The 14719-nt window shown below is 38.2% G+C and overlaps 1 protein-coding gene across 18 annotated transcripts in view; it reads right to left on the reverse strand.

Annotated features, from left to right (window-relative positions):
• Positions 1-14719, reverse strand: part of LOC122562011 (nuclear factor 1 B-type-like) — a 637597-nt gene that overhangs the window by 173714 nt on the left and 449164 nt on the right. For 16 of the 18 annotated variants that reach the window (XM_043714413.2, XM_043714404.2, XM_087996880.1 and 13 more), the window contains exon 3: positions 1610-1663. The exons of the other annotated variants lie outside the window; for them this stretch is intronic. In XM_043714413.2, coding sequence (XP_043570348.2) covers positions 1610-1663 — 54 coding nt within the window. The remainder of the gene's footprint in view (positions 1-1609; positions 1664-14719) is intronic. 18 annotated transcript variants of the gene reach the window in all.

Consider the following 14719-nt stretch of genomic DNA (forward strand, 5'->3'; position numbering starts at 1 on the left):
ACATTTTTAATTAAAGTAATTTCTTCCATAAGAATCTCAGACTCATTGGGAGATGGTTGGCTATTAAATAAAATCACCAATAAGATCTCATAAAAAAGCTGAATAAAAAGTCATCTTATGCTAGAAATTTACAGTTAAGTGAGACTGTTTTCTCATATTAAACCTTTGCGTTAATGGAAATAGTTAGGAGAGATTAATCTGCACTTATTGGTGCAGTTTCTCAATGACAGGCAATTTAATAACGTGAAAGAATATTTGATAACTTTTATTCTAAAGTCAAATTTTATTTTGTAATGAAAACAATTCAATTACATCTTCTTATTACGCATAACTGGATCAAGGAAAAAAGTAAATTGCCTATTTTACAAAGGGATTTATAGAAGATGACAGTGAAAAAGTTTAAATAAATATCAGAGAATGAACAGAGACCCTGATCTTATCAGTCCTTCCTTGGAGGTAACAAGCTGTTTGTGATTATCAAAACTCAGAGTAGGATCCAATTGCAGATGGGCACTGCAATCAGTTCGTGCAGCTGTCGCACTTTAGACTCAAATAGCGACAGTTACAAACAAAAGGAAACCTTTACAAACAAAACTCGGAATTTCAACTCTGCAGAAGTTCAACAGCCTTTCCATGAGACTCCCAGGATTTGAGTCACAAAGAATACTAAAGTGTAATAACAGAGGAAATCAACACATTCACGATAAAGATTTAGGATTACAACACTGATCGAAATATATTAATTGCTCAGTGCACTTTGTTACTTCATAACAGAAATATATTGCCTGCTTCTTGTAATCTATTTGTCTGTGACACTAACCGTAAGATTTTGGCTGCAGTAATAAACGTACTGATCTGAGATGAGTACTTATTTTAAGAATGTTCATAGTGGACCCAACTTAGATTGGTTAAGCAATAACCCCATGGATCCTCTTTTCACATGACGTTCATTTCAGCCTCCGACAGATTTACCAGATCTAATAGAATAGCCACAGTAACATAGCATTCACAGACTCTGAAGCATGCATGTATACAGGTCATTTATACAAAACAAGGGCACTGTGGAAATTAAGTCAAAATGCTCTTGAGCAGAGGTCAGCTGAAATTTTTTTTAAAAGAGTACATTCCTTATACTTATTAGCTGTACCCAACATGTGGGCTTGGTTTAAATTTTTAAGTCAAGCATAAGTCTATACTTGAACTCACACAACTGGATGGCTGGAGTTACACTGGAGGATCAACAGCAGAGTGCTTTTGGGATTCACAACTGAAGATGGATGAACCTTTCAGGACATAATAGGCAATGTACCAAAGTTACTCTGATTTAGCTTTTCTGTGAACAGGAAAGGGTATCCCTGCATCACCCCTTCCTCCTTATCCCCTCCTCAATTAAAATTAGAGTATTCCTTTTTCCCAAACTCTCCTTTACCCTGACTTCAAGCAATGATGCTGGCAATCTAGGGAAAGGAGAGGGTGAACAGAAACGTACAGTACCATTTGGAATATGAGATGGGTCATCATGGAGATAAAAATGGAAGGAATCATTGCATTCTAGGATTATATCATTTATAGATCAAACCATTTCTTCAGCTTTAATTGATTTCCTTACCTGGAGTAATTTTCGTAGATTCACTGTGGCTGGGACTATCTGCATGACCAGATTCTGGCAAAAAGAAAAGAAAAACAATTTTTAAAAATATTTTCATAATTTAAGAACCTAGATCCCTAAACAACAATTTAGATTTCTAACTTGCCCGATACCAATTCTGTCTGTAGATTCTGGCACTGTTGCTAATTTTCAAGCATCATATTAAAGTGAGACTATCATGCCATGCATGACAAAATTACCAAATTAACTGTTTTCTTCATAAATGAAAATTTCACAGGTACAACAAATTATCTGGTGAATCTCCAATTCAGCACCCTGTCAAAAATGGATTACAATAAAGGATTGCGAAAAGAGTTAATGTGCAGTAAATTATTTCAAAGAAAATTATTTAGAACAACAATCAAAAAGGGATTTTGACAAGCTACTGGTTAAACTTAGATAATTTTAATGTACAAAATTATGAGGGGATGGATAGGATAAATAGGCAAAGTCTTTTCCCTGTGGTTGGGGAGTCCAGAACTAGAGGGCATAGGTTTAGGGTGAGAGGGGAAAGATATAAAGGAGATCTAAGGGGCAACTTTTTCATGCAGAAGGTGGTACGTATATGGAATGAGCTGCCAGAGGATGTGGTGGAGGCTGGTACAATTGCAACATTTAAGAGGCATTTGGATGGGTATATGAATAGGAAGGGTTTGGAGGGATATGGGTCAGGTGCTGGCAGGTGGGACTAGGTTGGGTTGGGATATCTGGTCGGCATGGACGGGTTAGACCGAAGGGTCTGTTTCCATGCTGTACATCTCTATGACTCTATGATCTATGGGGGAGGGTTCAAAAGGTAGGCCTTGTGATTATAGCTAGATTATTAATCCAGAAATTCAGCTACAGTTCTGGCATCTGGGTTCAAATCCTGTAAAGGCAAATGGTGGAATCTGAATTTGATAAAGCATCTGGATTAAGGGATCTGATGATGACCATAAAACTATCATCGATTTTTGGAAAAAGCCATCTGGTTCACTAATACCTTAAGAGAAAGAAACTGTCATCCTTACCTAGTCTGGCCTACATATGATTCCAGATTTGCAGCAATGTGGTTTACTCTTCCCTACTCTTGGACAATTAAGGATTGGCAATAAATGCTGGATAGCCAGAGACTTTTTTCCAGGGTGGAAATGATATCATGAGGGGGCATAATAGGAGGAAGATCTAGAGGAGATGTCAGAGGTAGGTTCTTTACACAGAGAGTGGTGGGTGCGTGGAATACACTGCCATCAGTTGTAGTAGAGTCAGATACATTAGGGACATTTAAACAACTCGTGGATAGGCACGTGAATGATAGTAAATTGAAGGGCATGCAAATTAGTTTGATCTTAGACAAAGGTTGGCACAACATTGAGGGCTGAAAGGCCTGTACTGTGCTGTACTGTTCTATGTTCTTAACCAGAGACATCCACATCCTGTGAAGTGATTTTTTTTTAAATTGACTTTTGTGAAAGGGGGCATGTTTTCTACAAAGATCATCTTCTCTGCTACATTCATGGATTTCCTGCATCAATTTATGACAGGGATGCCTTGTCCAGAAATTTCCAGCACCGAAATGATCTAAAACTGAGTGGGTAATTATTCATCTGATCAGGATCGGAATTAAGGTTTCTGGTCCTGACCCAAATATCTAGGCCCAATATCTTTGCAATGAAAATTAAGAAAGCAGTGGTATCAAAATAAAACTGCTAGAAATCCAAACTAGGAATAGCCAGGTGATATTAGACCAACATTAGGTTAACATTTTCAAACTTTGTGAGAAGATTTGTAGCTCGGGTGCTCGTTGTTGTGGTTCTGTTAGCCAAGCTGGGAATTTGTGTTGCAGACATTTCATCCCCTGTCTAGGTGATATCCTCAGTGCTTGGGAGCCTCCTGTGATGGTACAGGAGACGTGATGGTGCCATTCCTAGATGTGATGGTACAGAGAACACCGAACGGAGAATTCACCACAAAGGTATACAGGAAAGCCACACACACAGACCAAGTCCTGAACTACGAAAGCAACCACCCCAACACACACAAAAGAAGTTGCATCAAGACACTATTCAAAAGGGCCACAACACACTGCAGTACACCAGAACTGCAAAAAGAGGAAGAAGAACACCTATACAATGTATTCGCCAAAAATTGATACCCTCGGAATTTCATCAACAGATGCCTAAGGGAAAGACAATGGAACGAGGACATGCCGCAACCCAAAGGACTAGCCACACTACCATACATCAAGAGCATTTCCGAACTGACAGCCAGACTACTGCGACCACTAGGACTCATAACAGCACACAAACCAACAGCCACTCTCAGACAACAACTCACCAGAACGAAGGACCCGATACCCAGCATGAGCAAAACCAATGTAGTGTACAAAATCCCATGCAAGGACTGCACAAAACACTACATAGGACAAACAGGAAGACAGCTAACGATCCGCATCCATGAACACCAACTAGCCACGAAACGACACGACCAACTATCCTTAGTATCCACACACGCAGATGACAAGCAACATGAATTTGACTGGGACAACACTACTATTATAGGACAAGCCAAACAGAGAACAGCCAGGGAATTCCTAGAGGCATGGCACTCATCCACAGATTCAATCAATAAGCACATCGACCTGGACCCAATATACCGACCACAACAACGGACAGCTGGAACTGACAACCGGAAGCGGCAGATTCAAACCACTACAAATGCCAGAGGAAAGATCACAGAAGTGCTTCACAGGAGGCTCCCAAGCACGGAGGATGTCACCTAGACAGGGGGCGAAACGTCTGCGACACAAATTCCCAGCTCAACGAACAGAACCACAACAGGTTAACATTTTTTCAAAACTCATTCACAGTAGCTGACAAAAGCAGCCCAGAAGAAATGTTCTTAAATTTCGCATTCAGATGGTGGGTACATTTCTAACACTTTCTCTATTTTAGTCCTAACTTTATTGATGGTAAGACTAATAATTTCAGGGTCCACACATCCAACAGCCAAGTTCTTAGTCGGCTGCTAAGGCAGAACTACTTTTATTTTGATCTCTCGGTTCAAGAACAGATCATCAGATTTTGATGCATAAATCGTCTCAGCTCAATCAGAATTGAATACGATTAAGCAAATGGCATTTGCAGATTTAAAAGTCCTTATAAATTTGTTCTTTCTTTCTCCACCTATCTAAGCAACAGTATATTCATAGATCCATATACATTTATCTGACTTTTAACAAAATTAACACTGGCTGGATAACTTAAATATCCAATAGACATTGTGTTTATTACCAAAGATCACACTGAGTTATATTTTAATTGATAACATTATTGGTACAAAAATGTTTTACTCCTGAAAAATTCAAATCATGTATAGACCTGTCATTACAGTTTTTTGAAGTGTATTTGTAACTTGTGGCTTCCATCAGTGAGCCAGGAAATGCTTGTTTATTCATGCATGGCTCAGGTTTAGCTCCACTCTATACCTGAGCTCAAGCATAATTGGCCATTGTACATGTTTTAATCAAGGGCATGCAAATTCAAAAATAATTAATAACCTCTGTGATTTCTCTCAGCATGTTAAATCCCTAAAAATAGGGCAACTGACGCCAAGTAAGGAATGTCCTTTATTTCATCATACATAGAGCCACAAAATCTTTCTGTTACTTTTCCTTAACTTGAAAGTTAACCTCAAAGCACCAAGACATTAGCAGACATGCAGGCTACAACAAAGATTTTAAATCTGTGAAAATTTTAATCGTCTTGTTTTCCTGAACTTTGCATTACATACTGGACTTTCTAATATCTGCTTTACCCACAGTTGTATTCCACTTACAACCAAAGCTAGAATCTGACAATTAAAAGCACACTGAACGTGTCATCATATAATATTTCTATAAAACTTATCCATGGTCATCAGGCAATTCCAACAGAGAGTTCATCAACTGTGGACCAGTGAGGCATATTTCCTAACCATCATGCTTCTTCACTTGCATGTGAAAAAAAAACGAGAAGATAACACCAGCATAACATCAAGGCTCGAAAATGAGTTACACAGTGCTCTTGAACTTAAACCATCTTATCTCGGTTGACTCTGAAGTATGGTTTAGATTAGAGTGGTTCTGAAGTATGGTTGCGCTGACAGGCTTGTGACATGAAAACAAGGGTCCATTCAACGACCGAAGTGGATATAAAAATCCCAGAACTCAACTGGCAGTATTCTTCCAAAGTCCCACTCAGAATTTATACATTAACTGACACTGTCAAAATAAATTCTGGTTATCAACATAAATGTTGTTAATGGAACCGATCTGTTTGCAAACTGGTTATGGTTATGCATACTTATGTATAATGTATGGTGACTATATTTCAAAAGTACGATGTAGGCCATGAAATGTTTGGGATTATCTGTGAACATGAAAGGAATGTTATAAACTCAAGTATTTTCTTTCTTTGAGGCACGTTAATACATGATGATGTATTACATTAGGAATCTTGGCAGTAAACTTCCTAATGGAGGAGCATAGTTTATTGCATTGTTGCTTAACTAATTCGTTACAATTATAAGTCGCTGAACTGACTGCAAACGAAAATAACATCCAACTATTGTGGATGAGCTTCCCCAAGACATCGAGTTTTTAAGTACAATGTTTCATAGGAACTTGAATCATGCAGAAATAGAGATTCGAGATTAGAGGTTCAAAATGAAATGTGGAAAATCTGGATTGGATTGACAATAATCTTGAGGTAGGTAAGATATCAAGTGATAAGGAAATAGCAAATCTGGAGAACTCTTTCAAGGTAAGTCAAAAACATTCCCATAGCTATGTTGTATTATCAAAGGAATGGGAAGGACATCTTGCAAGGTCCTGGAGAGTGTTACTGAACAAAGAGACCTGGAGTGCAGGTTCATAGTTCCTTGAAAGTGGAGTCCCAGGTCAACAGAATAGCAAAGAAGGCATTTGGTATGCTCGCCTTTATTAGTCAGTGCATTGAATATAGGAGTTGGAGGTCACCTTGTGGCTGTACAAAAGTAGGCTACCTTTGGAATACTGCGTGCAATTCTGGTCACCCTGTTAAAGGGAGGATGATATGAAACCTGAAAGGGTTGAGAAAAGATTTACAAGGATGTTGCCAGGGTTGCAGGGTTTGACCTGCATGGAGACACTGAATAGACTGGGGCTATTTTCCCTGCAATGTCGGAGGCTGAGAGGTGACCTTATACAAGTTTATAAAATAGTGAGGGGCATGGAAAGGGTGAGATGAGGGAGTCCAAAAATAGAGAGCATAGGTTTAAGGGTGAGAGGGGTAAGATTTAAAAGTGACCTAAGGGGTAACATTTTCACACAGACAGTAGTGTGTGTACGGAATCAGAGTAAGTGGTGGAGGCTGGTACAATTACAACATTTAAAAGGCATCTGGATGGGTATACGAATAGAGGGTTTAGAGGGATATGGGCCAAATGCTGGCAAACGAGACAACATTAATTTAGGATACCTGGTCAGCTTGGATGAGTTGGACTGAATAGTCTGTTTCCATACTGTACAGCTCTATGACTCAATTGCAAAGCAATGCTTCCTTGGACTTGCACTCTTTTCCAGAGGTCCAATTGCATAATCTAAGGGACTGCAGTGAGGCGGCCAGGTCAAAAGGGGGACAAAAGGACAACATCTCCATTCAAGCAGACAAAGACAAAAGTTCCAACATAGATCAGCATCAACACTATAGCCCTTGCAGCCTACAGCTGGTGCTCTAACCACAGGAGCTCATAACTGGCATTGGTGGAACACGTTTGGGTGTCAGGCACAATGCTCAATTCTGTTATCGACTGGACCAAACACCATCAAAATATACTGAAAACATAGCTTAAACCCTATTTTTTTTGTTATGTTAAAGGTAACTGTAAGGCTTTGAGTTACAGCTGCAATTTGCTTGGTCAAACTAATTGACTTTATGCAAAACATGTTTATTTTTACACTAAAGTTAAAATAGAGACAAAATAAAAAGAATTGGCTTTACTGTAACTCCATTAAAATTCTATAAACTACTATTAATTAATTGTTCCAATATAGCAAATCCCATAAGCACTTGGGAAAGACAAATTCAGTAATTGCAATTCTAGCAACAGGAGGAGAACCCAGCTTTTAGCTGTAACATAGAGAAGAATAAGAACATTCACATCCAGCTCCAAAACTCCAGCAACTGCAGAAAGCTAAAACTGGAAGTCCTGACTGGAAGCTGGAGTCCACCCATTCAGGCTGCTTCTATTGTTCCAATATAAAAAGAAAGGCCTCATATGTTGTTTACTTTATTGGCTTAAAGCAGACTGCTTGATACCTCTGTCTCAACCTTTCTTCACAAAATAAAGACCAGGACAAAATTCCCCTCCTAAAGCTATGGTATTTTCACACTTCCCTCCTCAAAAGAAATGGGCCATTCATTTACAAAGATGGCTCAATTTTTAAAAACATCTAGCCTTACGCCATTAATATACTGCAATACTAATGTATTGACTCTATGTATGCAAACATTCATGACTACAGTCAATTTCAATCCATTTTTTTTCCCATCACTGAATGCTTCCGTCTTACTTCATCAAATTCATGACAACAAGTCAGCAATTACGTTCTCTCATCCTGCAACCTGGATAATTTTCAAACTGAATGGCCACAATAATAATTTCCATCTAAACAGTCTGGAATATTTATCCTTAAATTTTCCCCAAAACTTTAAAGGGTTTTGATCAGTATGTAAACAATTGTCTCAGACACATTACTGGCAATATGAATGTGGAAATGTTGCGAAGAAAACACCAAGCTCAAGATCTCCTTTTCAATTGTGGAATATTTCTGTTGATGATTATTCAAATTTCTGGAAAAATACTCACTAGGTCTTTCTATTTTCTCATTGTCTTCTTGCATTGGTACGCACCACCTCCCTTATCATTTGCATTGATTATGGCTTTGTGTAATTTGATGTGGCTAACACTGGGTAGTGGCTAACATAGCTTTCAGGCGATCAAATGCCTCCAGGCATTCCTTCATCCACTGAAATTTTCTGCACTTATTCAATAGAATAACCACATTGCTACCATTCAGTACAAACGCCCACTAAAAACCACTCAATCCCAGCAATCATACTATGTCCCTTTTCATCAATGGTATAGGAAGCTTTGTTTTCATATCACATGGTGCTATTTGTCCATATCCAAAGACAGGGCCCAAAAACATAACTTGGGTTTTTGCGAACTCACGCTTAGCCAGGTTGATAACAAAGCCAGCCTCCCAACGTCAATTGAACAATTTCAATAAATGTTCCAAGTGTTTCTTCCATATGTTACTAAAAATCACCAGATTGTCAATGCCACACAATTGGGTAATTCTGAAGTGACTTATTGGTTAGTCTTTGAAATTTGGCTAGTGCATTTTTCATACTAAATGGCATGACTTTAAACTGGTACAGTCCATTCGACATCATGAAAGCCAAAATTTCCTTTGCTCTTTTGAATAAAGCTACCTGCTAATATCCTCTGAGTAAGTTCAACTTTGAAATATCAGTTGCACGTCCCACCTTCTCAAAAAAGAGAATAGGATATGGATCAGGTCTTGTAATTTTTTTGACTTTGGGATTGTCCACACATAATTGTTGGGCACCATATGGGTTTGACACCATTTCTACAGGAGAGTTTCTTTTGCTGAAGCTCACTTCAATTATATTGTCTTTGAGCATGCGTTTAATTTTTTTTGAACTTGTTCCAACTTTAGATGGTTAAGTCTATAAAGATGTTGCTTAATTGGAACAGCATTTTGTATATGTATATCATACATAATCAGATTAATACTTCCCAATTTATTCCCACATATTCCCCATGTAATTCTAAGTTTGATGCCACTGTTCTAATGCTCTCTGTAATTCCAGATGGCATGTTGTGGATTTAAATTTATTTATTCCTATGCTACCCATAAATTCATAAAATTTGACCCTTGATCCGATTGTATTTCTGAGGGTAGTCTGTATCCAGTAAAAAAAAAACGATTATCTCTTCAACAATCCTTTTATAGGTAATACAGCATAATGGAGTGGCCTCTGGAAACTAGTAGACACATCCATTATGGTCAACATATAGTGTTTCCAACTTTTTGTTTTAAATAGGGGTCCTCTATGCAATTGAATAACACACTGGTACAAATCTTTAAATGTGGGAATGGGTATTAAGGGTGCTGGTTTTATGCCTGCCTGAGGTTTTCCAAATACCTGACATGTACAACCATATCCAATAATAGCTGAAAATGTGTTGCTGGAAAAGTGCAGCAGGTCAGGCAGCATCCAAGGAACAGGAGAATCGATGTTCCTGAAGAAGGGCTTATGCCCGAAACGTCGATTCTCCTGTTCCTTGGATGCTGCCTGACCTGCTGCGCTTTTCCAGCAACACATTTTCAGCTCTGATCTCCAGCACCTGCAGTCCTCACTTTCTCCTCCCATATCCAATAATAGTCAACCACATCATTATGCAGTCTAGGCCAATAAGCATGTTTTTATATTTTTGCTTGAGTTTTCCTCACTCCCAAATGACCTCCTATCGGCAATTTCATGTGCTAACTACAACATTTCCTTTCTATAACCCACCAGAAATACAACTTAGCCATAGAGTCACAGCATGAAAATAGAGCCTTCGGTTCAACTCGTCATGCCAACCAGATATCCTGAATTAATCTAGTTCCATTTGCCAGCATTTGGCTCATATCCCTCTAAACACTTCCCATTCATGCACCAATTCAGGTCTTGAATTGTACCAGCCTGGGGAACGACAACTTGATGAATTTATGCACATTTCTCATCTACTTGAATATGAGATGGTCTCCACATCCTCATCAAGACTGCATTTTTAAGACAGTAATATTCTGGGATACAATCACACTTTTCTTTCGTGTGTGCAATTTCATACAACGACAGGCCATTCTGCTATAATGCGACAGCTGTGTTCCTCGACAACTGTGCACTATAGAAAATCAGGCTATGGGAAACCACTATAGAAATCGCACTGTAGAAGAGTGTGCAATGGAAAACCTGCTATGCCCGTTCAACAAAAAGTTTGCATTATGCAAACAGCATCCATAATTTATCAATCACGTTATAGCCAATTCACGCTGATGAATCAGGCATTATAGAAGAACTAGCTGTATTTTAGTCTTTCCTCTTTCTATTAGAATTCAGCTAATTTCTCTGAACAAAAAATATCCACTTTGACCTGTTCCATCAGTCACCAGTCATGCCCTTCTGTGGTTAGAGCACTGGCCTACATAATATGATATGTAATATAAGAACACCTGTTCTTGATTTTCCTCAACCATTTGATCCAGCATGGTTTCTGATAAATTGAACTTCAACTTGCTTATCTTTATTCTTTGATTTTTCCTCCTCTTTCAACTTCTGCCTTTTGACCTTGCTACCACACAGTGAAGAAAACTCCCAAAATATACTTCTTGTAACACCTCAGTTGCCTGATTTTCCATTGGCTTTTCAACCACAACAGGCACCACTCCCACCTGTGATCCACCTATATCGTTATCAAGGATAAAATGTATTTTCGGAACTCCTATCACCACTTTACCAATTTTCAATGGACCCTCCAACCTTGCTTTATACAATGAAACACTGTTCTTCGCACCATGAATTCCATATCTTACCACTTTTTCTGATAATTCACCTTGTGAATTACATATTTTATTGTATATTATATTACATATCATATTACACAGGCCAGTGCTCTAACCACAGAAGGGAGTGACTGGTGACTGATGGAACACTTTTGGGTGCCAAGCACCATATTCCATGCTTTTATGAATCAGACCAAACCACATCAAAATATATTAAAAAGATAGCCTGGACGCTAACTTTTTTTAATTTTATGGATAAGTGCAAGGTGTTGCATTCCAGATGCATTGCGATTGGTCAAACCCCTCAACTTTAAGCAAAACATGCTTTATTTTTACATTTCAGTTAAAATGCAGACAAAATGAAATTAAAAGAAAATGACCTGCATTAATTTTCGAAATCCTGAACAAAATAATGTATATTAACTGCTGCTAATTAACTGTTCAAATATAGTAACATCCCATGAATACAATCTTGGCAAAGGCAAATTCAGTAAAATAGATAGTCTCACATTCAATTCTAGCAGCAAGAGGGGAACCCCAGCTTCTAGCTGTAACACAGAGTGGAATAAGAATCAGCTTCAAGATCCCAGCAAATTTAAATCTAACAGCATCATTAAAATGTATCTATACTATAACTAATTTTATCCTATAATAAGCTGAGTTCATTGCATGAATTTCTATATTACAGCAGTTTTGATGTCTCCAAGTCTAATTAGGATAATCACAGCCCCCAAATATGCCTAAATATTTCTTGATTAAGGCAGCCATGAAATGCTCCTGGGTTAGTCCAATGGTTAGAACAGGTCTTCCCAAAATGGGGCTCAGGACCCTGATTAGGGTCATAAACTAAGGTTTAGAGATAGTGATATCTGAGTCAGGAATGGCTGTGGATGTGCTCTAAGCAAGTTACAACACTCATGCTCCTGCTCTAACAAGCCTACACTTTTACAGTTCACACTGACAGGTCATGAAAGTAGGGTTAGAGCAAGAAAAATGTTTGGGAAGCACTGGATTCATGAAAGGTTGGCTAATCTTTTCATTCCTTTAAACAAACTTTTCAAAATTTTCATAGGTATGTTTTATTCTTAATGTTCGACATAGTACATCTGTTTGTTCTCATCATGTTTGGTTTCACCTTTTTACGATCTGTTTCAAGGTTTCTCTCCAGTTTTGTTCGCCACACCCACTTTGCACCCATCTATATTATTAACTTTCATTCGATTTCATACATCACCTAATATGAAAAAAAGCAACACGAAGGACATTCACTATTGCTCTCTAAACTAATAATGTCTAACTACTGAAAATTGAAAACTGATAATTTGGTGGACACAGGCAAGTACTTAGTGGATAATAATAGACATTAAGGAGGCTGTTATCAAGAAGTATATGCAGCTGTCATAATAAGCAATGAACAAATGTTGCCAATACTTATGGCAAATGCAACACATTTTTCAAAGAAACCTATTTAAACTGTCTGAAATATCCTCTGTACTTATCAATATGCTCTCATAACAGAGTTCCTACTGAAACATAATTCTGGAATTTAGGTGAATCATCCTTCTATTCATACAGTTCTCTGGCAAACATGCACGTGGCAACATACAAGCACTGCTAGGCTCAACTACATTCAAAGAGAAAGCAGATGACAAGAAACACACTGTTGACCATTTCTCTTTTTGGCACTTGGCCTTCAGGCTGGGCGAAGTGACTTTGTTGCCAAACCAGAAACAGTGGGAAAACCCTATTTCAGCATTATGTAAGCATAGCATTGTTTGGCTAGGTATTGATGTAAAGCTGACTGTCTCAAACACATACACACAAAATAAATTATTAAGTCAGAGAAAATAAAGTAAATTCACTAGATACTCAGAACCTTAAGGACTTGAGGAGAGATACAAACAATGGTGTACAAACCCAAAGAGTTCCCCTCTACAGAATAAGCGGTGGACTAATGACCTTAATTCTTCTAATGAGAAGGCCATTGCTTAGCTTCAGTGATTTGCATTCACTAACTTACAAATTTGATTTATATAATCCAATCAAACCCACATTCTGTAGCAGCAGACTTTACTGGACCTGACTTTACTGGAATAGGCAAAGGGATAAGCCAGTCTAATTTTCAAGCCATTGCTACATTTACCTTTCCTCTTGCAGAGAAGAGTAGTTAGGAGATTTTAGTAAAATCAACACTGGTTTTTTGCATCAAAACATGTAAGTTCATTATACCTGTGCATCTCTGTATATAATGCAGTGTATTGTTCAAGTTAAAACCATAGAATTCCTACAGAGTGGATGCAGGCCATTCAGCCCATCTTTGGACTGTGGGAGAAAACCAGGGTACCTGATGGAAACGCACATAGACTCAGGGAGAATGTGCAAATTCTACACAGTCACCCAAGGTTGGAATCAAACCCAAGTCCCTAGCGCTGTGATGCAGCAGTGCTAACCACTGATTCACTGTGCTGCTCTCAGTCAGATAATTACCATTGGAATATTGAATCTACAATATTGCAGATCAAGAATGCCATCAAATGAAGCGGAGTGCCTATTCATTGCTTCCGCAAATGTATTTGAGGTGAACAACAGCAATGCAACTCAGACTGAACACTGGATTAAATAACTTGAGCACACAGGATTGCAACAGCAGCAGCTGTTAACTGTAAATGCTACAGATGTACTCATGAATACAAATCCAGGGTTTCATTTTATTTATAACTACTTTGAATACTGAGATTTTATTTGAATCACGTGTAGAATGTTAATGAACACAATCTTTGGATCCCTATAAATGGAAAGCTATTTGCCACTCTCTTGTTTATTTCTTTCTTGTTTTTCATATTAACACAACTTGAAGTGAAGCAGAAGAAGGCTACTTTTGACTAAAATAACTGATTGGTGTAAACAGTGGGAACATCTGGTAGCGGAAGACTAAGAGTGCATATGATAAAGCATGATGGTGACTCCAGTGAAACAGTGGGTAGCTTGTAGATTTAGGACCCAGTGCACTGAAGTGAGTAAGCTGTCTACTCCACTTCCGAAACATTGCATGATGTTTAGAAATAATCCATACTCTCCTGTCTTTGCTGACTCACATTAGCTCCTGCTCCCTCAATCATTTAAAATTCTCATGTTTAGCCAACTGTCATCACTTAAACAATATTGACACATTTTTGAAGCTTTTTAATTTGCACTAATCAGAAAAAAATCACAAGAAAATCAATTTAAGGGGAAAAACTGACATTTATACTGTGTGACAGGACAGTGCTGACGAGTTAGCAACTATTTTCTGATTGGTAGGGACATTGCCATGGAAAATAATGTCGATTGACCATTAACATCCAGGATTTATTTAAAGCTTAAATGAGGAAGGTGGACACTCTTGGTCCTGAAAATTATTTAGTCTACCTCAGATTACCCAGAAGAGTAAGATA

The sequence above is a fragment of the Chiloscyllium plagiosum genome, unplaced genomic scaffold, assembly GCF_037043375.1.
Source record: "Chiloscyllium plagiosum isolate Xiang-an unplaced genomic scaffold, Cpla_swu_hap1 HiC_scaffold_2, whole genome shotgun sequence".
NCBI classification, from domain to species: Eukaryota; Metazoa; Chordata; class Chondrichthyes; order Orectolobiformes; family Hemiscylliidae; genus Chiloscyllium; species Chiloscyllium plagiosum.